Source organism: Marmota monax, unplaced genomic scaffold (assembly GCF_021218885.2).
Source record: "Marmota monax isolate L192 unplaced genomic scaffold, Marmota_monax_Labrador192_F-V1.1 WCK01_AAM20220418_F8-fsc00132, whole genome shotgun sequence".
NCBI lineage: Eukaryota > Metazoa > Chordata > Mammalia > Rodentia > Sciuridae > Marmota > Marmota monax.
This window is the reverse complement of record NW_026695199.1, coordinates 2,848,292-2,874,825: the sequence shown is the minus strand read 5'-3', so window position 1 is coordinate 2,874,825 and position 26,534 is coordinate 2,848,292. Positions and strand designations below refer to the sequence as shown.

The window sequence follows — 26,534 nt, the reverse complement described above, 5'->3', positions numbered from 1 at the left end:
GACACCTCTTGTTCTTGTGAGTTAATTAAAGAGTTAGTGACTATTAAAAGGATACTAATTGAAATGCAATAAATAAGATAACTGAGTTGGTGTGTAATTAGCCAAATTTACATAAGTAATAAACACTGTATTGCAGTCTTCTAGAATGGAGTTGAACTAATGCTGATAGTCTGATCTCATACAAGAACAAGCATCTAGACATTAATTAGCATAAAACAAAATTGCTCTGACAAATTAATTGTATATAATTTTTTAAAGCAATTGCCAAAAGAATAATGTAACTATGCCCTGTGTTTTTTTTCCTAACATTAAGATGAACCCTATTAAATTTTCAATACATCTTTTTAAGAAGATAAACAATTCAAACAGGAGGCAAAAAAAAAAAAAAGTTTCTGGCCTTCTTGGACCTTCTCTATACCCACCACAATTAGCTTCTTTTGTGTCCTCAGTTTACCCTGCATTTGTCCCTGGACATTCAACCTCCAATATATCATGGTCCTCAATTTGAGAAATGTTTCCATAGGATTTTCATAGAACAATTTCAACTTCTTCAAGAAACCCAGTCTCCCCAACTACCTTCTTTATGATGGTTTATAAATATAAGATATAATTTAATAGAAAATATATAGTTCACGATTGCAGAGTCTTACAAGTATTTTTATCTTTTCAATGTGTATGAATCAGTTTATAGAATATATTGATGCATCATAAAATGAGACCTAAAAGCTCCATTCTGCATGGTTTGTGGGGAGTAGTATTCCTGGTACAAGCAAATGATCATAATATGTTCCAAAAGGAGTATGAATGAAAAAAGCAATAGAAAACCAATGCTAAATTGATGCATTTTAGTGTTTGATGTGGTAATAAAAAAACTGCTTCTATCTAATATTTTTTATGTATAGCATTTTTCGTTTTGACGAGTTGTGTAACTTCAATATATACTGGAAAAATAGTTGAATATTTCTGAATATGTTTCAATTCAATTTTTATTTTTTAGTAGATGTGATCTATCTGCATATTTTCTCCCTTTAAATTCTTTGTGAGTAGTTTATTTGCTTAGAAGAAAAGTAACAGCTGATCCTTTTAAAGACACCCTTATGATATTTAAACTGAAACAAAACAGTCTTGTAATCGATAGATCATTGAGTCAATACTCACAAAATATTTCTAATGTTTAATTCTAAGGTTATTGCTGGTTATTAGTCTCTACTTTGTTAGAAGGTTAAGAACATTGCTAAAGAACAAGCAAAAACTACCTCTTACTTAGTAAAATGAACAAATAGTATTATATTCTTGAAAATCATATTAATAGTGTGGCCACTGAATATACTGATAATGACAAAAGCAAAAGCAATTAGTTAAAAGAAGATCAACTAAGATTTTTATCTTAGTATTTAAAATAATGTTTAAGAAACGATAATGTTATACACTGAAAGGCTTTTGTTTTTGTTTTTGTTTTTATCAGGCTTAAACTTAGCAAAAGATTCTGGTAAAACCAAAGATATTATAAATTAAGTTGCCACTATGTTCACCAGAAATGTAATAATATAATTTACAGGAATACTATCCTTATCCTAAATAAAATCTACTTAAGTCCTTATAAACATGAGAAATGAAACATGCATTTGCATTATTGAAAATGGACTAATTTGATCATTTTCCTAACTATCTTCCCTTCTTACTTGGTTTTTCATTCGAAGTTTTTCTGTTATATATAGTTATTTATTTGGAGAAAAAACTATTTCCTTTTTACAGATTACCTATAAAGATTGATTGCATAACTGACCACTTTAAAATACAGACATTTTAATGTCTGTAAAAAGTAGTCAGCATGGTTAAAAAAATGATTTGAGAGATTTGAAAATACAAATGTACATGACATCATCAGTCAGTAATTGGGATGGACTTCATGAAGTTGAAGGCTCCTTCTTCATAACACACAAATCAAACGTCCAGGCTATACTAACTGTTCTCTTTGCTTTTTGTCATTTGAAAGCTCACATACACTGTCAGAGTCCCTCATGCTATGTGCCTGCTATAGATATAAATGTTCTGCTATTAACTTTGCATACAAAACAACTTTTCTAAATTCACTAAGAAGAAAATAAATATAAAATTTTCAAAAATTTTAGTTCTATTAATTTTTCTTAACCCTTTGCCATCTGCTATTAGAGCTTGCAACTACCTGAATGATGAAGTGATAAACATTTTTTAAAATATCTGAACGCATGTTCAGAAGTACAGATTATTCTGTTAAACCAAGTGGGATTTCCATTTGCCTTTATATAATATTTCACACTTCTTCTGGTAAGAATGATTTCGACTTTGAATACAAAATTCAAGATGCCAATATTTCCTGAAGTTTAGGAAAGAATATGCATAACCAATGAGAATTTCTGCACTACGTTTAAAATTTGGTACTAGTTTAATAGTTCTGCCTAAGGAAAAAGTGAAATCACTTCTCACACTTCTTTCTTCAAGGAAGAAATCCAGGTCTGAGCATTAGATATTTCTCCCCATGTCTGTCCCTACTTCTTCCCCAAACATAGAAGCTGTCTTAGGTTAAATTCCCTGGGAACACACTCAGGAAGACATTTGTGTGCAGAAAGTGTTCAGGAGATGCAGGATATAACCTGTATGAGGATACAGGGAAGAGAACAAGATTATGGGAGGGAAGAGACTACAGGGAAGTTCCAACAGTGGCCTCAGCGTTTCTCACAGGGATGTCTGGGTTTGTGACAGCCCATCAAAGTGGTCTCCAATGGAGACTTGAGCACGGCCTTCTTCCTCTCACTTCTGAGATTCATTAAATGCAGGTGTATAACCTTGTATATGATAGCTACCTTCCACTTTCCACTGAAGGCAGTTCCCTTGAAGTAATTAGGTTGTGAGGTGCTGAGAGCTAATAATACTGGAAGGCAATCATAAGTGTCCTGTTCTCTAAGGGAAATATCTGGGTGATACATCAAAGAACTCAAATTCCCATGACTACAACTAAGTCAGGAAGGTTTGCTGATCTTTCATATAACCATTTGCTTTCATATAACCACTGCTTTCTGTGTAAAAACTGCACTATTGTTTTTAACCATTGAAACCTTATTTTATATATATATATATATATATATATATATATATATATATATATATATATATATATAGTGTTTATTATATTTTTCAACCCATGTGAATGCATGTATATAGATAAAAATGTGGGCATATCCTTAAAAATATAATTCCTTGGATTTTAAAAGGAATTCCCCAATTTTATTTATAGCCAATAATGAATTCTTATTATATTGGAATAATGTATAATATAGGTAATTTAATTATACTTGTTTTTCCTCAAATAATTCCTAAAACAACTATTTTATTAAAAAATAAATATTATTAATTTTCACAGTCTGGTACTTAGGGAAGGTAAAATCTAAGAAAAAAAGTTTCAAATAGTTATACTTCAATGTTGAAGTATAAATAAATATATTTAAACAACATAAGTCATTATTTTCTACATGAGAAATGTTTAATGGGAACTCAAACTTGGGAAGGCTAATGTTTCTGTCAGCTTTTTTGCTTCTGTGACCAAAAGATCTGACAAGAACAATCAGAGGAGGAAAGGTTCATTTTGGGGCTCACAGTTTCAGAGGTCTCAGTCCATAGTCAGCTGGCTGAATTTCTTGAAGCAAGAGGTTATGCAGAACATTCTGGAACTAGTTTAATAGTTAATAGTACTAGTTAAAGAAAGTAATCCAGGACATCAAATTAGGAAGCAAAGAGAGACTTCACTGGCCATATATAAAATACATCACCTAAAGCCACATCCCCAATGCCCATCTCCTCCAGGCATAAGCTACCTGCTTTCAGTTACCACTCAAGTTAATCCCCACTAGAGGACAAATTCACTGAAAGGGTTAAGGCTCTCATAACCTATCATTTCACCTCTGAATGTTCTTGCATTGTCTCACACATGAGCTTTGGGGTGGCATCTAATATCTAAACCATAACACCTAATTATAATTTCAACATTATAGCAAGATATATAAACCATGGATACAGTCTTGGGAATTTTATAAACTTTATTATGTGCATTAAAATTTACTATAATGTTCAATCAGAATTTTTTTTGATTGTACTGTGTTTAGCTACCACTTATCAACATGTGTCTATTTTAATATATATCATTTTGTGGTAAAGGAATCTGAAAAGACTGAATTTTTTTGAGCATAACTTGAATTTATACCATACTAGCTTTCTCTTCCTCCAGGTTTATAATAAAGTAAGAAGATAACTACTTCTAAATTGGAACAAAAATTTTGTTATTTATAGTGAAATAGTTATTGAAATGAACATAAAAATTTGACTAACTATACTTATTCTTGCATTTATTCACTCAGAAATGTTATTATTCATATATTACACACTTAAGCCTTTGACTGAAATTAGAGAACCCTTGAGTCTGCTGAGCAATTATATAACTCAGAAAGCCATAGGAACTGAGGATTAACAGATTTACATTTTTGAAGATCCAAATTAGAGTTGTTAATTCTTATTTAGAAAAATATAGAATTTTATTAAATTGAATTATATACAGTATTATCTGTTTAATATTGTCTCAAGTTTTTTAGTACCAAGTATTTGTATTGTTTATTTATTTATTGAATGGTTTATTTTCCTTTGTAAAAACACTTTACAAGTGAAAACACAGATGAACAAAGCATTACACTAAATTATGTTGGCATTTTGCTCTCACCCCTGTCCTACACAAAGGGACTGTAAATAATGCTAAACAATCCCAGACAAATGGTTGTAAATTTACTGTTTAAAATTTTGCCAAAAGCAAAGGTATTGAAACCTCTGACTATTCATTATAATGGTAAGTTGAAGTTGGAACAAATCCATAATTTCCCAGTGACTTTGAAATAGTAATAGAGCAATTTACTGCTTGGATACTGAACTGTATCTTTCAGGATTGTCATTCCTAGACAGTATTACCTTATTATATGTTATTTACAGTATGTTTACTACACTGGCATTTTTGGAATTTAAAAAATTTTACATTCTTGTATAGTTTATACAGGCAACAGATTTATTCATCTCCTTCCACCTTTTTATAAGTAACTTCAATTTAGGTAGTATCATACATTTAAGTGTATTTTTAATTACATAGTAGTCATTACCCTAGCTTTAAGGAAAGAAATACAGACAATATATGTTTAAAAAATAAGATCATAATAGGGTATCTTTTGCATTTTGAAAGACATTATGAGCTTTTCACCTGCCACAAATGTCATCTACAAGTGCTGTATTTAACACAAGGGTATGTCTGCAGTGGGAAAATTTGCACATTCATGAGGTGTGCACAAGTCTCCTATGAATGTTTAGACTGCCTGTCTCATCTTCCAGAAAAAAAAAATCTGCCACCAGTTTACTCTTCTTGTCACCATTAGGTCTGGAATAGCAAGTGGAAATTAATTCTTTGAAAAAAACTATTACCATAGAACAATGGATAGAAAGTTTAATAATATAAAGGACTATTGAGTAGAAAGATATGGGGAATTATAAAATATTATATTGTTTTCCTAAGTAGCAAGCTTTAAAAAAAGTATAGATGAGTAGGCAAATTAAAAAATGTTAGTTAAAAAATTACATATACATTTGCTTTGTGAATTTACCTTGATCTTGAATGTAAAATTAACCTTGAGGTTTATAGTCGTGAACAACTCCCTTAATAGAGTATTCATTACAATTATTAATTACACACATACACACACACACACACCTATACACATGTAAAAAATGGTAAATATTCTAGTGAAATGCAACTCTTGTTCAGGAACTCAAACCATAAGGGCAGTATGCTGTGTCTTCATACTGAACAGAAAATTTAGTTCATAATCTTTTGACAAAACATTGGTCAAAGTGCATAAATTTCTTCTAATTTGTGGGCTCAAATATAACAAATAATTATGAATACAAGGCATAAGTCAACTAGAATCATGTCCTTTCAAGTTTTGCTTTGATTTAAAATTGCTATAAATTATAGTAGCCAAGACTTTAACCACAAAATAACAAGATACCCTTACAAGCAGAGAAACATTATAAATTATTTTTAAAAAAGTAAAATCATATGGTGTCCATATTTGAATAACTTTGAATTAAAAGTAAGTTTGTCTTGAAATTATTTTAGCATGTTGAACTTGTACAAGATTTAGATGCTTTGCAGAGACATAATAAAATATGACAAGTTAATTAAATGTTGGAGTTGTGCCAAAACAGAGATACCTCCTCATCACAGAGTTCAGCAGGTGCTTCCATCCCAAGTGTTATATCTCAGTTGTGGGTAAGTTCACAAACTAATTAGGATCATGCTGGATGATTGGTTATTAACTTACTTGAATAATTTGGTATTCACTGTTGAATAAAATTAGCACGAGATAACACTGGAATAGAATGCAAATATTTATTAATTAAGTTAGTATTAAATAGTATGAGCACAGTGTTTATTTCTTTCAAAATTTCACTTAAAATGAGCAGGAGCAGCATATAAAGGAAGCAAAGATGCAAAAATCCATCTCACAAAGAAGCAATACAATAAATATCTAAGAGGTCATGAGTTATCTATCTATCTATCTATCTATCTATCTATCAATTTATTGTACCAGGGATTGAACCTAGGAGTAGTTAAACACTAAGCCACATCCCCAGTCATTTTTGTATTTTATTTTGAGACAGAGCCTTGCAAAATTGCTGAGACTGGCTTTAATCTTGCAATCCTCCTGCCTTAGCCTCCAGAGCCACTGGAATTACAGGCATGTGCCACCACACCAGGCTGATTACCAAAAATTTAATAATTTCATAAAGGACCATTATGATGGTTACTTAGCTTTGCTTGAAAAACATTAGTTCGCTGGTGATTTATTTTTTATTTTTCCTTTTTCTTTAATATATTACTGTATTAAATTTGTTAAATTATAATTTTGAACTATAGGCCCTTTTGTCATCTGCATATTCAACCAATAACAGATCAAATTATTTAAAAGAAAACTCAAGTTATATCTATATTGAACATGTATATATCTTTGTTGCCATTATTCTCTAGCCAGTGCAAGATAGCAACTATTTATATATATTTACAGTGTGTTAGGTATTATAACTAATCTAGAGATGATTTATAAGTTTACAGGAGGATGTACATAAGTTCTATGTAAACACTCTGCCATATTATCTAAGGGAATGTGACCACCCCACTGATTTTTCTCCTTACAGGAAATTGATTTCAGGAACATCCAGGTAACTAAGGGATGACTGCATTTTCCTTTTCATCCACTTGTACACTCCCATCTTCCATTATACTTAGTTTTCTTTAAAGACTGCTACTTCACCTGTTTTGTCTATCATTAGAAGCTAGAGTAAAAATTATTAGATATAAAATATTTTAGGAAAATTAATAATAGGGAGTACAGTTAATTGCTAATTATACATATGGCAATTTATGGTTTTAGTTTTAATTTATAAGTAAAAAATATTCTATACATTTATTTTTAAGTCTATTCATTTCTTTCAGGGCCTTGCTCAAACACCAGAAGAGCTTCCAAACTTGTCTTTATTCCTTGCAAAATGTCTTATATTTGTGTGGATTCAGTAAATTATATACACCAACACATACTAAACTTACATTTTCCACTGTAATTTTCTCTTTATTTTGAAGTACAGTCAGGTTTAATTCTGTGGAACCATATTAATGAATCTATCTTACCAGATCACTTCAAAAGAATCATAAAAAGAAAGAGTGAATCATGCAAAAAAGATATTTATATTTGCTGTTTAGAATCTCTTCACTCCAACACATGTGTCGCAACCCCTTACCCGCAAGGAAGACGCAACTCAGGAATCTTCTTTCAGCAGTTTATTCAGGCCCTTGATATTTCTTCTTCTCTCTCTCGGATGCCCCTCCCAGCCTTAATAAAGCATCCCAAGCCCCAATGCAAAGCTGCCGCGTGGAGCTTTCTCACAGGGTGGTGAAAAATCATGTGCCAACTTTCCTAGATAAGGAGTTGTTTGTCACAGACCACAGCGGAGCCAGCGTCATCTTGTAATGGCGACCATAGTCTGCAGAAACGGCAGAAGCGGCTCACCACAGTTCCCCCTTTTCTGTTTTCTTAAAACAATACAGGCGAGAGTAGAGGTCCTATCCCACTGTGCAGAAGTGGCTGCATAGTATGACTCAGTCCTAAGGAGGCGCCTTCCCCAGATCTGAAGCCATATCAGCCGACGCCTTTTCTCGTGGGGCGGGGCATGGACGCGTCTAACCCGCATGCAATAGGACATGCTCTCCTTGAGGTCCACGTCAAGGATCACTCAAGTGCAGTGCCTTGCCTCGCATCCTGTATCGTGACGATGGTGGACGAAGGGGGATAGCTGAGGCTGAACTGTGGCTGTTTATAATGACAAACAAGTTGACAGCACCCTGAAAGAAAGGCACGAACTTCAAGGCGATAGAAAAGTACTAGTGTGGAAACCCATCTGCGTGCAATGGCAGTAAGACCGGCAGAGTGCAAGGGCTTTCCAACACTAAGAGAATAACAAGGAAAGTCATGTCGATCCCAGTGCAATGTTATAATAACTTGGGGTGTAACGACCATGACAAAGGTTTACTGCTTAAGATGCGCAAGCCAGACTTGAGGCGAGTTGCCATTTTCTAAATCTGCAAGAGCTTGTATGATCATAGCCTTATCGTGTGCATGGCGAGTTTTAAGGCGACAGAGAAGCCACAAACAAAGCACAACACTGAAGCAACACATTGCCCCAAAAATGCCCACTCCCACCCATTCCTTAAAAAAGGAAAAGGCAGAGGATAGCCAACTGGTGAATTGACCCAAAGTCACTGGTTCGACACGGGTGCTATTCAAAACAGCAATCCGAGTTAGTTGAGACTGGATCAAGTTTTCTGCTTCCATGGACCAGGTTCCGGATAGATACTCTCCGATGATGCGGGAGGCATTTCTGGAATCATAAAATCTGACAGAGGTTATACATAAATGTGCACGTTGATCAATACAACCCAAATGTACTAGGTCAGACAATTCCTCAACTTGAGCTTGAAGCAGATCTATCCTTTGATTAGCAGCCAGAATCCCAGATAAAATGTGTTGATTAATTCTACTTTGAGATTCAAGTATGGTGGATGTTTGTTGAATAAACTGATTAATGGTGGCAGCAGTTTGTACTTGACTGGCCATGGCCACTCCGGCCGTAACTGCTGCAGCAGCAGACACTGCCACAGCTGTCACTATAGCTGCCGTAATTCCAAAATCTCTACGGGCTCTAATCAGTTCAACAATAGGAAAAGACTCTGGATCTGCAGTAACCGGGATCGGGACAAAGGTTAGAAATTTCATAACCATTGCTGTAGTCCAGGAGCCATTCCAACACTCAGACAAATAACAGGTAATATTAGAACAATTAAGCATCCCCTGTAATGTAACATTAGCCAAAAGAAACAGGAACAGAGATTGGAGACAGACTGCTGCGGAGGGTAATGTAGCATTAGATAATTGTGAATTATTTGCAGAAATTTTAAGCCTCCTACCTCGCTCCGAGTCTTGGGCACTGCCAGAAACATTAAACAGCCAACTTTGGACTCCTAATATTTCCCTGGGGAAACACAAGCGCGGACTAGACTAGCCCAATCTGAGGGAGTCATGCAAAATCTAGTAAGTCCCTCCACCTGAGTGAGAGTGAAAGCGGCATCTATGCCATAAGTGCAGTCAGATTCTGCCAAGGTTTTAATTATCTTAAAGTCTAAAGGCTCATGATATCTTCCCCTGTTATTGTCCTGAAATACAGGGTATGCAAGTCCCATATCTGTATTAACTGTCCTCCAAACTTGTGCATGAAAAGATCTCCCGGAACCTTGGCTCCCCCCCACATACGGAGGTGGGGCAATCGGCACCATATCTTCTTCTAGATATTCTACCTCCTCCTCCTCAGAGTTTTGTTGACCGATGTTAACTCCCTTCCCCTTCTTACAGTAGGCCTGTGTGCCCTGTGTCTCCTTTTTCTTCTTTTTCATTTTTATCTTATGTAGTTGTTGTAACAATATATCAAGGTCCTCAGAACTCTCTGAGTCGCTTGTGTTCTCAGGCGTTTTTAATTCGGTCAAGTCTGGGTAGAGCCTTCTCCTATTTTTATCTTCAGGCTCTTTTGCCTTCTCACTACTGTTACTTTTAATACTCTCTGCCACTTCACTACATGATCCTTCAGATTTTTCCTCATGCAATTGCTCAAGAATAGCTTGACCCTCACTCACAGCTTCCTGGCCTTTACCATCTGTAAGGCAACCACGGACCATTTTCCAAAGGGGTATCACCCCACCCTCTAATATGCCATGCTCAGAAGCAAAGTCAAGATCTTTGCCTAATTTATCCCAACTAGGCACAGTAAGGCTGCCCGAAAATGCAAACCACGGTGCAGCGATATCTATCTTCTGTAAAAATCTCTGTAAAGTACTATGTTTCACTTCCAGTCCCTTGGAACGTAACAGGCCATCTAGGGCCAGGAGAAGCGGACTTGAAGATGCGGCACCCATGACACAACAACAAAGGAAGCACAAAAAAAAGAAAGCGAAAGTACACAGTGCAGCTGCAATAAAATGTAAGGCTCTCTCTTTCATTACAGAGGAGCTGTCCCGCTTTGGTCGCGGATCCCACTTACTAGGGACTAACCCCGCTTTGATCGCGGATCCCACTTACCTGGGACTAACCCCGCTTTGATCGCGGATCCCACTTACCTGGGACTAACCGGTGCACCACCCCTGACTGCTGAAAGTTCTGGTTCCCGGGTCTCGGCACCACTTGTCGCAACCCCTTGCCCGCAAGGAAGACGCAACTCAGGAATCTTCTTTCAGCAGTTTATTCAGGCCCTTGATATTTCTTCTTCTCTCTCTCGGATGCCCCTCCCAGCCTTAATAAAGCATCCCAAGCCCCAATGCAAAGCTGCCGCGTGGAGCTTTCTCACAGGGTGGTGAAAAATCATGTGCCAACTTTCCTAGATAAGGAGTTGTTTGTCACAGACCACAGCGGAGCCAGCGTCATCTTGTAATGGCGACCATAGTCTGCAGAAACGGCAGAAGCGGCTCACCACACACATGCATATTTTATAAGGAAGTTGCAACCCTACCAGGAATTAAAGAGAAAAATGATGACTCTGCTTGACCATGTGTGACTAGACAAATGTACCAGTTCTGTGTCCCAAAATGGCAAAATGCCTTCCAGCCAATCTCAGAGAAATAATAATTTGGAATAATGAGTGCTTAGTTTCCATTTGTCCACCTCTGAGTATACTATTAATTTGGTGGTTTAAGGGCTATTACAGAAAAGAACAGAATGAAGTAATAGTCAGCAGGTGCTAGGCAATATGTGCACACAATAAGCATCAGGAAACCACCTGGGTTTGTCTAACTCGAGCCAAATCAATCTTTTATCCAATAATGATGATTCAGATCAAGAGAATGGAGTATTGCAGGGTACTCCTAAAGCAGTGATAGAGATGAACTCTTTGGTATATCTAAATCTGTATAGACAGTCCTTGACTTATGACAGGGTTACCCCCCATCATAACCCATCATAAACTGAAAACATCTTAGGTAGAAAATGCATTTAATACACTTAACTTACAGAACATCCTAGCTTAGCAACACAGTACATGGTAGAGAAGTAGCTGTTTACCTTTGTGATTGCATGGCTGACTGGGAGCTGTGACTTTCTGTTGCTGCCCAGCATCACAAGAATATCATCTTATATATTTCTAGTCCAGGAAAATATCAAAATTCAAAGCACAGTTTCTGCTGGATGTGTATCACTTTCACTCCATTGTAAAGTTAAAAAAATCATAAATCAAGCTACTGTATGTTGGGTACCCTCAACATAGAAAAATCTCCTTTTAAGCATATCTAAATCTATTTCTCAATATCTATCAAGGGATGGATAGAGCCATTTATTGAAATATCTAAATCTATGTCTCTTTCTACATATGTATTTCCACATAACTTCTTAAAAAATTAGAATCCCTAAAACATCAGGAATTCTGGGTGTACTGGATAAAGACTTTCCCCCTCTTATCTGCTGTTCTCTCACTTTTTTCCATTCTATTCCAAAGAAGGGAAATATGTATTGTTCTCCAGAGCACAGTAATTAATAAGCATTTATATCATGCATGTTAGTATGGTTGAGCATTGTAAATAATGACTAAATCTGTGTAACTATGGTCAGATTATATTGTTCACTTAATTCAACAAATATTCAGTGTTTTAGCTATGCACAAGATAGTTACTGCTATACATTAAAAAGCTTCAAAAATTATGTCTCAGCTTTCTCTTCTTTGTAACATAGGGACAATAACAGTTCCACTTAATAAGGTTGTTAGGAAGATGTAATAAGCTAATACAAGGAAAAGTCTTAGAAAAATGTCTAATGTTAAGCACTGAGTATATGTTAAATTATAGATACTTTAATAAACTATTTTGTGTGATTAAAAATATTGGGTCTGGTTACATCCTTCTGTACAATATTCTGAGGTTCTATCAAAACCATCTTAATTTAATAGATGCTATTGGGGTTTGGTGAGGAAGAAGGCAGGTATTAGCCAGAGATTCAAATATTTTTATAGGAAATAATATTCATTTAATAGACATGCTCCTTTATCTTTGTGAAGGAATTCTTTGCAGTGGGAAAGATAAGAATAGTTTTGAAAATTATTGGCTTTGCCACTTAATCATTTTTTTTTTTTGGTCTCTTCTATCATCAGTAAGATTTTTTTAATCCAGGTGTTACACATTTACTTCACTTCATAGGTGACGATGCTGTTTATAAATTAGAGAATTTGTGAGAAATGTTTCTTACTACTATAGTTTATTTAACTTAGAGAAGGCAAGAGACAAGATAGTATGACATTAGAAACATAGATTCTATTTCTTTTTCCAAATATATAGTAGAGCTAATCAGCTAAAGGTTTATATTTTTGGCAAGAGGTAAGCAACTTGACATGTAATAAAATTTCATGATTTTGATAAAAATCAGTAAATCCTCTGGACCATTGTGTCACTATCTTGAAAATGGAGATGCTGATTTACAGATGTGCCACTTAGCTCTAAAATGGATCTGATTGGCTTTACTTGCTTTGAGGTAAAGTAGTTTCTACTTTTTAAATTGACTCTATGAAGTGAGGAGTAATACTCATTTCTACTATTTGTCAATCTTCATATAGAAAATTCTACCAGAAAATTAAAAGTGAAAAAGAAGCATGAAATATTTCAAATATATTAGAGTTATTTTAACATTTCAAACCAATTAATAGCTGTTGCAGATACAGAAATTTCTCTTATTATTCAATTATCAGAAGAAATGTTAAATTGTTTGGATTCTTGGTTTGTTTTCTGAGTTCATTATAATTAATATTTTTTATATTTAATATTTAGGTCAATAAAATCCTAAGTATAAAATGGTTGTGTTTTCAAATATGGTAGATCAGATAATAAATCAATATTTTTCCTAGTTCACCATTAGATCTATACTTTCAGAAGAAATTACTAAATTATGAATTATAAATGTTTTCTGAGATATCAGCTCTACTTCTCATTATACAAACTTCAAAAATTTCAGAAAACTTTATTAGGGCATGAAGGTAACATTTTTCCTAGTTTAAAAGGTTTACTTCAAGAATATAGAGCAATTTGGTTTTCAAACAATTTTATCACAGGATATCCAAAAGCAGTTACTGCATTTTAAGTCACACTTATCCTTCTTTAGGAGGAAAATTTTTAAAGTCCCATTTAAAATTTAATTCTAATCTATTTGATTTGACAATTTAACTGAGAGAATGTAAACAGAAAACCTAAACGGAGATGGAAAAGTCACTTAGGAAGCAGGCTATTTTTCCTGCCACTTCGTTAATATGTCAAGAGAAGGGTCTGAGCAACTTCAGGGTTAGAATGATTTATGGGGACTCATTCATTTTAATTACCCTTCTAAAGTTTTAAGTAAACACTTCTCAGACACCCTTTTTTCGTTTGGTTAATGTACCTGTTATAAGAACATTGCAATGTAACTAAGTGATCAAATTCAGAATTCTAGAATAAATAAAAATATAAACTGATTTTTGGATTTCAGGAAGTAGAAAACCATCCTGTGGCTTTTTTTTTTAAATGAGTCTGTAACTTTTATTTTTCTTATTATGTTTCTTTTACTTTATTATGTAGTTTCTAAACAGTTCTAATCGAATGTTGAAGAAAATGTGTGGCAAGTTGGAGATAATGATAATCAACTGTGATTCCAGAAGTATTACCTGGCCATGAAGAAGAGAACAATAAAGAAAAACTAAAAAATAAAATAAAAATAAAATAAAAGCTAATTTATTTCACCTACAGAAGTTTTCAGATTCAATTTTATTGCTTAGGACAAGAATCTGAACTACAATAATGATCATTTTTGTTTTAGAAGTTTTCCAGGATTAATGTTGTCTTTATGTGTTACAGAATAGACTTCATCCTCATAAGCAGCCATGCTAAAACACACTATCATGCAACATATCTACCTCTTCTACTGAGCTTCATAAGAATGTAGTCATATTCCTCAAAGCAAGCTTAAATATGATTTTATGAAAACATTTCTGTGTCCTACTTTATTCTAGTTTCTCTTAGATATAAACATTAACTTTTCATAGTGCTTCCCACATTTCCAGATCTTATTCAAAAAATGTGCACAAACTAATCAACAAAAATTCATATATTTAAAAAGGCTGTTTTTTTTATTATCTCATGTGAGCACACTACTTTGCAAAAATAAGGGTTCTGCTTATGCCTGTAATTTAGTGGTATCAACTGCTTTGGACACCTATACTTAAAAAAAAAAAAAAGTTCCCATAGAGATTGAGAACCTACAGAAGTAGCTCCTTAAAATATTTGGAAATTCTATTCTGTAAACGCTGAATAAAAGACACTTGAAAAAGAAGAGCTCCAGTTGAGGAAAGTAACATTAATGCAATTATCACTAATACAAAGGGAAGATTGGAGAAATGCCTTTGAAAATAGACAAAAATGTCTTAAAGAAAAAAAAAAAAACACCATTGCAATTTCAACAAATAAAGAAACCTGTATACCATGAAGAGTGAAGAAACATGCTAATATTTTGCAGGTATTTAAAAATACTTATTTTCTAATTTCTTACTAGATATTAGACCAATTACTTTTCTTACTAGAATTAGACTAATTAAATAGAATTTGAAATAATAGAAGTAGATGGGTGGATAAGTCATTTGCAATTTCTTATTGAATCTATTTTGTTTTTAAGATATATCCTAAGATAAAAATCAAAATGATATCTCAAATCTCTATTTTATTTCAGATATAGTACATTGAAATATCCCCTTCACAAACTTCAAGGGATTTTTATGAGGGTTATGTTATGACAAAGGTCTCATAACTCTTCAATATGATTAATAACAGAAGCATCATGTGATTAAAAAGCAAAGAAATAGAGTGAACAGCGTAAGCAAGATTGGAAACAAACCCTTATGTGCATCTCTCTTTGTGTCTTTTGGCTCTAACATGCTGTGAAATTTCCCCTTTAAAGCGGGCCCAATGCTCACATCTACAGGTGCTTGCACTTGACATTTTAAACATCTAAACTGATTTAAGAGGAACTTGCAATATTAATTTTGATAAATCCATCGTGTTTCTTACCCTTAGCTTTCATTCACCATCACTCCTTTTAAGTCTCTTACTGTCTTATTAAACTTTCTATGCAAGCTGAGAGCATCATGCTCATGCCTATGCTATTACTCTCTCCTTGAGGCCAATCATGGACCACAATCTTTATTTATATCTATTATCTAATGAGATACAGATTGCTGGAACCAGATGCAGAAGCCAAGCCACCCAGTCCTCTCCCATCTGCAGAACAGATGTTGTCAGGATGATTCCATATAGGAGTTAGCAAGGCAGACAAACATGTCCTTGTTTCTTTGAAAATTTTTGATCCAAAATGACATATTTTAAATGGACCCTTAGCTTTATTGTCTTGCAACTTTCTAATAGTGGAGTGAAATATATATATATTTTGTTCTAGTTTTTTTTCCAAAGATAAAATAATTAAACTTTTTTTTATGTTCAAGCAAGCAAAAATAATAATTTTTAAAAATTTAATAAAATTATGTATGTAATAAAATTATGTAATGATGTGCAGTTGGGATGTGAAAGAACATGAGAGAGCATTTAGTTTTCCATCCAAATATTTCAGATGAATGAATATTTGAAATGAATGACTCTTCAAACTGTGATTCAGAAACAATTTGTCATCTGAGACACACAGTGAAAGCACTCAAGTAGAACTTAGGTTTCTAATTCCTAATATACCTTTCCCAGTGACCTATTTGTCCTTCCTCATAGTTTATATTGAATAATGAGTTAGAATTTAACAGCTAAAAAGGAATATAAATGCACATAAAGTGTAAATTCTATGCAGCATCAGGAGTCTTCTTTTAGGAATATCTTTAAATATGGACCTCATAGTTGAGATCTTTCTCAGCTCTAGTACAATTTATTGAACATATTAGCAATGTCATAAGATAGAGCATTGCACTAGAATCATGATATTTATAAAACCATTAGGGAAACAAGAGATGTATCAATATTTATACTCATATTTGTGATCACATACATCTAGTCAATGACATTGTCAATTCATAAGAGCAAACAGTGTCAATGGGACTTTAAAATATACTTCTTTAGAGGAAGGGGCAGAAACAATTGGAAATATTGATATAACCTCCCATAGCAACTGAAAGAATTTATGTTGAACTCATTGCCCTTTAATAGAAAGCTAAGTTCAAATATACAAGAACTCAAACAAAACTGTTTCTGTGTCTTTCTTAAAGCAAGCTCCTAAGCAAATAAAATCCAGACACCAAGAACTTGATCAAATAAAGAACTCAGAAATGGAGAATCCTGTTAAAGAATGAAGGAAACCACCAAATCTACTTAAGTGTGGAGTCAAAACTAAATAACTGTAGACATTGTGTTTATAATCCATAAGCTATATACTTCAATAAACTAAATTAATAATATCAGCAAAAATCTGGAAGGCTGAGGAAAGGAAGTAGAAGAAAAGGTAGATATAATAATATCATTTTCTCTAGGTGAGTCAATCAATACAGTTTTAAATTAAATTATTGTTAAAAATGATTCTAACTTCTTAGTGTTTTCTATAGTTTCTTTTTTTTAAGATGAACTTGAGAAAGTTCTTTTTCAATGTGATATTTGTTGAAGACAATAAATATGTGTCTTGGGCTGGGGGTATAATTTGGTGGTACAATAATACCCTAAAGAGGTACAAGGGCCCTGGGTTTGATTCCCAGAACTGAAAAAAAAATCTTTTATTTAGTTTGTCCTTCAGTTTTACTTCAATTACTTTTTCTCTTTGCTTATTTTTAAATTCATGCAAATTATTTTGTTAAAATATTCATATATGATTTAAAAATCTCTAAAGAAAATCTCTGTTTCCCTATTTACTTAATCATCTATATGGTTTAGTTGCCTGGTTCACAACCAAAATGTATGTTCCTCTTTCCAAGGTATAGAATTATCACTGGAAGAAACTACCCAGTCAGGGACCCATTTTCTTATTCCTCCTTGTATCTAGAAACCTTTAATGAAATGTGAACTGAAGGGATATGTGACACTTTGAGGCAAAGCTTTTAATTATTTTCCGACCTCTTTTTTTCCCCTTCTATTTTAAGGTCACCTATGTTGGTATTGGGAATCTTAGGTAGAAATCTTCCATTAAAACCAAGAAGGTCTTCTGAAGTTCATGAGTATTGTGTTACTAGAACATTATTTCTTAAGTTATATTAATAAAATTGTTTTTGATTAATAGTATGATTTCCACTAGCTTAACTATATAACATTGAAGAGCTACTGCTTGTTCTGACATAAGATCTATCTGAATTTCAAGTTTTATGACAACTTTATTCTCACTGTAATTAATGAAACTGCAATCTGTTTTTTTTTTCCCCTAAATCTTCACTGTTTAGTTAGCTTAAGAACATCCTTTAGGGACTGATTATCCCTGGAAATGGAGATAAGGGCATCCCTGAGCTTCCAAAGCAGAGAGGTAGATGTAGGCAGCCTTCTCTTTGATCGTTTTATTGCAATTTACATCTTCATTTATTCTAATGAATCTAAAATGTGGCTATCAATGTGTTTGTCTTCAAAGAATTTAAGTTTATAACACCAAGTTGAATAACCTTGGCCTTTCTTGTAAAATGTTAATATTTCATTAAGTTATAATGAGTATGTATTGATCAAAAAAAACATACTAAAATATATACATTTATGAGATTATTGAAAAATAAACAAATTGAATTTGCTTAAAGGGATTCATGTTTATGCATGTTCTGCATCTCTATACCACTTGAGATTTTGTGTGACAAATTTCTGTATTTGTCATGGTGAATGTAGGTGGCAGAATAATAAACCCCTAAAGATATCCAGGTAAAAATCTCTGGAAATTCAATGCTAACTCACATGGCAAAAAGGTCAAAAGGGTCTTTGAAGATGTGAATGGATATACGATTTGGAGATGCAGAAATTATTAGGCCATTTGAGCCTAATCTAATCACATAAATCCTTAAAAACAGGAGCCTTTCCTGGTGCAGAGTAGAGACAGAATAACAGTAGAAGAAGGTTTCAAGAAAGGCAACACCGCTGACTTTGGAGAGAAAGAAATGAAATCACTAGTTAAAAAATATGGATAGCCTCTAAAAACTAGAAAAGGAAAGAAAAAAAAAAGAAAGAACAACAACAACAACAACAAAATGATTTTCTCCTGAATAACCAGTAAAGCTCATCTGTGTGGGACCTTTGACCTACTAACTCTAAAATTACAAGTTTGGGTTACTTAATTTTCCAAATTTGTGGAATTTGTTATGATAGCAATAGAAATCTACTATAGTGAATAATTTATATGATACACTAAATTATAAGAAGCAATTGTCTGTGAAAGGATTTTGTGATTATGAAGGTGAAGGACAAGGATGAACAAAAGAAGTCTCAGAGAACCGCCTGCACATGCAGAACATGTCATTGATTTGATATGGGCAGCCAGTGATTGATATTGATATTTATTTATTTGTTTTTTAATCATTTCCAGTTCTGGGCACTAAACACAGGGCCTTGGGCATGCTAGTCAAGTGCTCTATTATCGACCTGGGTTCCCAGTCCCGATATTGACTATTAAATGAATAGCAATACATATGTCATTTATGATTGCACAAATGGTGTGACCCTACTTTGGTTACAACCAGAGAAGTCAAAAACTGTGCTCCATTTGTGGACAATGAATTGAAGAGCATTCTGCTGTCAAGTGTAACTGATTAGAACAAATAAAATGCATTAAAAAATAAATTTAAGAAAACCATATATATTTCATAGAACACATGATTATATTATCTTAGTTTTGTGATTTAGGTAAAAAGTCTTTTATGGTAACCAAACAAAAATTGATGCATAGAAATTGAAAATTGAAAAAAATTGGGTGCTAGCCTGTTGTTTTTCTCAGTGATATTGTTCAAATAGTGTCAATAATCTAAGACACAATGCATCAAATTAAAAGCAAGCTGGGCAAGGTGGCATTGGCTCTCATTCTGATCTGGGTTATTTTAGATGGGGTTGGGCTTTTAGCATGATGAACTCGCCCTTGTTTTTCCTTACTTTCCTTGTTGCCAATAATAAATACAAAGCACAATCTGAGAAACTGGGTGTTATGAGATTTTACCCATTCATTTGTTTATTCTAGCATTTCAAATTTTATAGTATTTTTATAATATGATTTACTACTTAATAAAATAAGTAACTCTATTATTCAGATCTTTCTGATATTCTAGCTATGCTTGTGTGTTAGTTTCCAAATACATTTTAGAATAATTTTTAACATCTTCAGCTAAGAATAAGTGATAATTTAAATTCCTATTGGGATTTTTAGATAGTCTTCAAAATGTAAATATGCATATCAAGAAACCCCAGGGCAAACTAAACCTCAGAGACTTGTTTAAAGTCTCTTCTTTAATCCATTCATATTCTACTGCCCAAATCAAGTGATATAGCCAGGGATACATTATCTTAAAGTGGGAGGGGAAGGGACTGGATATTTGCTCAATAAGAATGTAACCTGAAAGGCACTATAAAGTGTAAATGCTAAGGAAGAAAAAACAAAGTCAAGCCTAGGAATGTTTGGGGTGGGGGTTGAGTTGCAGTTAAAATAGCATGGTCTGGGTAGTCCTCAGTGATCTGACATTTAAGCACAGATCTGAAGGAGCACAGGGAGCACCTCATGTGGATACTAGAAATAATCACAGTTCAGACAAATGCAACACAGTCCATGAAATAGTACTAAGTTGTGATATTTTACTGTTTCAAGGGACAACTAGGAGAAAGTGGTTGGAGTAGAGAGAAAGAAGCTGAGTAAAGCAGAGTATGAATTGACAAGTTATTGGAGACAGATCCTTGAGGCCATGTAGGTCATTTTATGGACTTCAGCTTTCACTGAGGAAGATGAAAATTCATACATTTTCTCTCAGTATGGCATCAACACTGAAATATGAGTGTAGAGGAGCAAGGATAGAAGTAGGAAGAGGGTATCAAAAAATAAAAATAAGGATAAAAATTTAAAAAGAAGTAGGAAGACCAATTACGACAATGTTGCAGGATTTGAAGTGAGAGGGCGGTATCAGTGGAAGTGAAATTATATTTTAAATGACTGTTTTTAATTGGGAAGTACTTGAAAGACTTTATTGGCCAGAATGTGTAAGAAAAAATGGTTTGTAAAGTATTAAAGCGTATTATTGAGAAAGCTACACAGAGCATAAAATACTCTTTTTTTAAGAGAGAGAGAGAGAGAGAATTTTTTAATATTAATTTTTCAGTTTTCAGTTGACACAACATATTTATTTTATTTTATGTGGTGCTGAGGATCAAACCCACCGCCCCACGCATGCCAGGTGAGCGCCTTACCGCTTGAGCCACATCCCCAGCCCTAAAAACACTCTTCTTTATAAACTACATTTTGGATTTTTCTCCAAATCATTGCTTATTGATCTCACCCAAGATCAAGTACCAAACCTGTATATATTAGTACCAAACTAATTACAGTGCATTGAAAATCCTGTATGTGATACATTTCTTAGTATCTGTCCCTGTGAAGGATGATGGATACCCCTCTGTGAATCAAATGGATATAGTTTCCATATTTAGAAGTTTGTCCATTATCTAACACAAGAAGGAAACTTTAGGCACATACAAAAAACAATTAAGCAAGAATGAAATTAGATAAATCCTCTCAAACAAATTAATGGAATGATGTTGCAAAGATTAAAAAGGGAAGGTACATGAAAGTAGGCAATATTTAAATTGGGGTCTAAAACATGACTTTTAAAAGGTCAACAGCACAAAGGACAGAAGGAAGAGTTACTCACAGAGTGGACAGCATGCAAAATGGACCGTATAAGATATGTCTGATTTTTCATAAGTAACTGCTTTCATGTATATTTTTGCTAATGTTTTAAATTATACTTGAAACACTATTCACTCTTTTATATGTCGAAAGAGATATGAAGAATCACTAAATCTCATTTTGCACATTAAATTTAATATTCATAGCCACATTGATTGAACTTAACATGGTAGCTATGTTTTCTTCTTTAAATACTGTGCATAACAACTGTCTTCAAAATCATGAAAATTTAACTATCAAAACTCACAATTACTTCACATGCACTAAACAGAGATGGTGTTATTTCACCCAGTCAAGCTGGGAAGAAACCAGGATCTGCCACTAATTAACAGGGTGACCCTACATGAGTTATTATTTCCAGGTACCTCAGTTTACTCATAAGTACAACCAGGGTTGTTTTGAACATTAGATCTATTTCCGTAAAAGTCTCACAAAACATAGCAAATAGAAATTATGAGTGACTTTATCATTCACATTATTATTATATAGTTTCATGTCTAAATACTATTTTCTTTAGCAAACTAAACTTTGCAAACACATGCAAGTGGACTCAGTAAAGAAAACTTTCAGGACATTGACACATAACATTTGACAGCATGAAGAATATTCACTAGGGAACTATTTAAACTGGGCTATGGTGACAGCTGTAATAGCTGTAGCTTTTTTTTTTTTTTAGCTATTAGAGTTCTCTTTGAAATTTTGTGAATTCTAGCCACTTAAAATGTTAATTAATAAAGTTCATTACCGGAACATCATCCTTATATACAACCCATTAAATATAAAATGACTCTACCAAACATCTCTTGGTCATTTAAAAAATAAGCTGATCACTCAAATATAGACTAAGGTAAATTTACTTATAAATATAAAATGCAATAGTCATAAATGTTTATATTATTCAGGGTAGAAAGAGCTTAGAGAATGCCACTCTATATCTTGATTCTATTTGTACATTGTCACCTATATTTGGTAAATAAAAAAGTCTTGACAAAAAGGCTAAGTGGAAAATATCACAGTTAAAAAGATTCACATATAGCAGTTTTATTTATTATATTTAAAGAAAGAAGAGATATTGTTATTAAATATAGTACAAAGCAAATCAGACTCTTCTACATTTTAGAATTTTTTTGATAGTAACTTTTTAATGTACCCTTTGATTTAAATGAAAGCAGTGCTTGTTATTTAGTTTCAATTTCATTTATTTTTAATTCTGAAAAAAAATTGCTGGACATTATCTAATAGCACTTTGGTAAGTATTTGGGGGTCTAAATAACTGTAGTATGTATGAAACTTACCCTCAGAGATCCTTGAGTCTCTTGAGAGGGAAGAAGTCCACACATCATTAACTGCAGGCAGAATTAGGTTTCATGAGAAATACATAGAAGTTCTCAGGAGAAGAGTTCATATTCTAACAAGGAAAAAATAAAGCAAGGGTTAAATGTAAATGCCTAAAGGGAGAAGACAGGATAAATGAATGAAGCAGTCAAGATAGAAGTCATAGGCATATATTATATACGAAAAAACAGGCACATCCTTAATGACTGCAAAGAAATATGCTTTAATATTTCCTTGAACTTTATTGCTCTCTTATTTTATACACATATCCAACATTTGATAGTGGCAAGAGTACAGAGAAATATGTTTAAAAAATTTGAAAACAAGGCTAATAAGAGAACAAATTACAAAGATTTGTCTCAGTACGAGTGAGACCACGAAAAAAGTGGAGATTGGGGTAGGATGGAGTTGTCTAGCCACAATACCTGACTTTGGTAAGACTCCAGCTGACAGGAGCCCAGGGGATATTGTGGGCTTGGTATTGGCAGATCTTCTGACTTTCAAGAGAAAGTGCAACATTGGCTTTAAATATTAAACATCTCCCAGTTTTAAAAGTTGGATGAACTTATTAAAATTGAAAAAAAATGTTTCTGGGCTACACAAAATACATAAGCTGGCTGAATTCCGCCAGAGGAGGAAACAATTTGCAACTTCTCCCTGAGGTAATGTTTTGTTTGGGTATGAAAGAATGGAATAAAAAATTTATTTCAGTGATAATCATTTCTAAAAATCTGTTTGGCTAAAACTTCCCAAGTAATACAACATAAAACAAGAGATTTCAAGTTGACACACATTTATGTAATCGATTTTATTCCTTCCTTAAAAATCCTTCTTGCTACAGAACCTAAGAAAGAGCAGAGAATGACATGTATGATCTGGCAAATGTGAGAATATATGATTCTAAACTTGTGCTCTAATACTTTTACCAAAAACATTGCCACCTGGGTAACAGATTTATGAGTTAGTTGGTGCCATTGCCTCCAGATGAATTTCTATGAGTTATTAGATATAAAATTTTACAATGGTACAAAACGTGATAAAACACTTACCTTCTAAACCATGGTGCTAGTCTACTCAGGACAAACTGAAGCACGCTGTAACAGAGAAATATTAACTCTTTCAAAAGTTTCACTATTTCTTTCCTGATTTTCTTTCCCTAAGTCTTTCATAAATATCTGAAAAAGTAAGTGAAGGTCAGATCAAGAGCAAAACCCAGGGGTGTTCAGTACTCAATAGTTTTGTTTTCCTTTCACAATCTGACTTTTAAATACTCTCTGCTCCAGAATATAAATTATTACTGTGAATTAAAGAAATTAGACCTCTGTCTTATTAAACAAATATGGAAATAAGTGAAACTCTAATTTTGAAACGTGTTTAATATGAAATTGATAGAAGAAAAATCCTTGCAGAAAATATCTTTTATCGGGCAGCATTCCCTTTTGAATTGTTCTTTAAAATGACTTTTAAAAGAATAGATTTCATGTGAGTCATGAATACAATTCCGTTTCAGTGTCTCAGCATCATTTTCAAGTACTGTATGACTGATAAAAAATTTAAAGATGGTCTTACTCAGTTTGCTGGGTCTTGCTTTATACCATTTCCTAGAAAACATTTCTCCTTTTTTTTATTCTTTTTTATTTTTTGTTTCTCTTGTACATTCTGTCTCTCTTCCCCCTTCCCATTGCTGGAGCATGTTCCCTTAACTTCATGGAATCCTTGAATTTAATAGATCCCGGGAAAAACTCCCCCTTTTACTTCTTGCTCTCCAGGGACTGTATTTCATTGCAAAACCCTATTAGCTTATTTTGATGTTTTTATTTTTCTGTGATTGGGAACTAGTCCATGCAGCCCAAACAGACAATTTTCCAAGGGCACTAAGTGGATTTTCAGATCTCCTGTGAGGAGGAATGATCTTCAATAAAACATTAGGCCACTACCAAAGTTGACTGGCTTGAGTGATGTAGCATCTTATGTGGTTCCTGCCTTTTACTGTAAGTTTACACTCCCATGAACATTAACTCTGCCTGGCGGTAGTGCTTTAAGTGAAAGTTTGCACGCGAATATGGCCTCTGTGAAAGTTACCTCAGGCTAAAGTACTTCCATCATCGACAAAATTAAGCGTCACACTAGGTCTCTGGTGGGTTGGTTGGCCTCACATTCAGTTGTGGCTCATGTTTTATTAATGTGGTGAGATTGTCCTTTATTTTCAGACTCCCACAGCAGGTGAGCTTGTCATATTCACTAAGAGAGAATGAGAGAAGATTGCCAACCACGTGCGTGAATCGTTTCCACAGTTCTTAATTTCTGTTGAGAGGCACGCAATATAAACAAAGTTTTACTTAACTGCTAGAACATTTGTCAAGGATTTGATACACGCAAACCCCCATTTCCATGCCATGCTATAAAAACACTGCAGTGTGCTCCTCTGGGTAACCCTGTGCATGCCAAAGCAGAGTCTCAGAATGAATGTCTTTCCACTGGCTTTAGCCTAGTGGAAAGAAATCTCACTACCCAGAGAAATAAATGAGTGGCCTGGAAATAAATTAAAATCTATGGTCAGAGTAGAGATGTGCTTATCCCTACTCTTCATTAGGTTTAACTTGCCCCAGCTCATATTTTCCCCATAGTAAGATTATTTTTTTAATATGAAAAATGTTAAATTCTTAAAGTTTTAACAAGTATTAAAAGCCAAGCTCTTTAAATTTCTACATTTTGCTAGATAAACCTTCATATGTGATCCTGTAAAGTCTACCCAATATACCATTAAACATGATGAATATCTTTCCTTTGAATTAAGAGAAATTAAATATTTAATTGGTTAACAATTAAGAGAAGAATCCTTACTATGGTAAATCTCTACTAAAATAATTCATTTAATTATTTTGTAAATTATTTGTTGTAATTACAGATTTTTTTTCTTGAATTTGACAAGACCTATAGTTTTAGAGTAGGGATAGCAATTATGTACTGAAGAAAAATAGCATGCTGATAAATTAATTGTGCATATGAATCTAATCTAATTCACCAAGTTTATGAATCTTGAAGAAAATGAACAAGCTTGTGTCATTGATTTTTTTGGTGTGTTTTGAGGTCAAAATACAATAAAAGATATGAACAAAAATAGATATGCACCTATACACACATATCTTCAGCTTTAAATTTTAAAGTCTAAACATTATGTTGAGTTTTTATTTTATTTTCTATAGAAAATATTGGAATCTTAGATGGTTAATTAAAAACTATATAATGTAAGCCAAGAACAATGTCTCTTATATTTAATATAGTAATTGTGATTAATGCTTTGAGGACTTTCTGATCATAAATTTTCTATTTTGGCTAAATGTACACTTATATTTGTACATCTTCTAGTTTGACTATATGCTTATTGTCAAACTCTCCCTTTTTAATTTATACTTTGGATATTCTTATTAGTGAGATTTCTTATTCTCTGTTTAACCTACTTATATGTAATCAAGATTTCTAGAATAAACAATAAATGCTATGTAGAAGCTAAGGTTTATACTTGACAATATTATAAATATGAACTTGCCTACAGAGCTACAGGATTCACTTTAGCTCTATGATCTTGAAATAACATTAAAATACTTGCTATTATTTTATTTTAGCATCTTTAAAGTGTTT

The 26,534-nt window shown here is 33.4% G+C and overlaps 1 protein-coding gene across 1 annotated transcript; it reads right to left on the bottom strand.

Annotated features, from left to right (window-relative positions):
- Positions 1-7,894: 7,894 nt before the first annotated feature.
- Positions 7,895-11,133, bottom strand: LOC131423598 (endogenous retrovirus group K member 113 Gag polyprotein-like). Its single transcript, XM_058574051.1, has 2 exons — positions 10,787-11,133; positions 7,895-10,748 (listed from the first exon to the last, which is right to left on the bottom strand). Exon 2 carries the CDS (start codon positions 10,667-10,669, stop codon positions 9,641-9,643), a length of 1,029 nt encoding a protein of 342 aa, XP_058430034.1. The 5' UTR covers positions 10,670-10,748; positions 10,787-11,133; the 3' UTR covers positions 7,895-9,640.
- Between the last annotated feature and the right edge of the window lie 15,401 nt (positions 11,134-26,534).

Excerpts from the sequence above, each read along its gene's own strand:
- LOC131423598 (XM_058574051.1), bottom strand. The coding sequence starts at position 10,669 with ATGAAAGAGAGAGCCTTACATTTTATTGCAGCTGCACTGTGTACTTTC.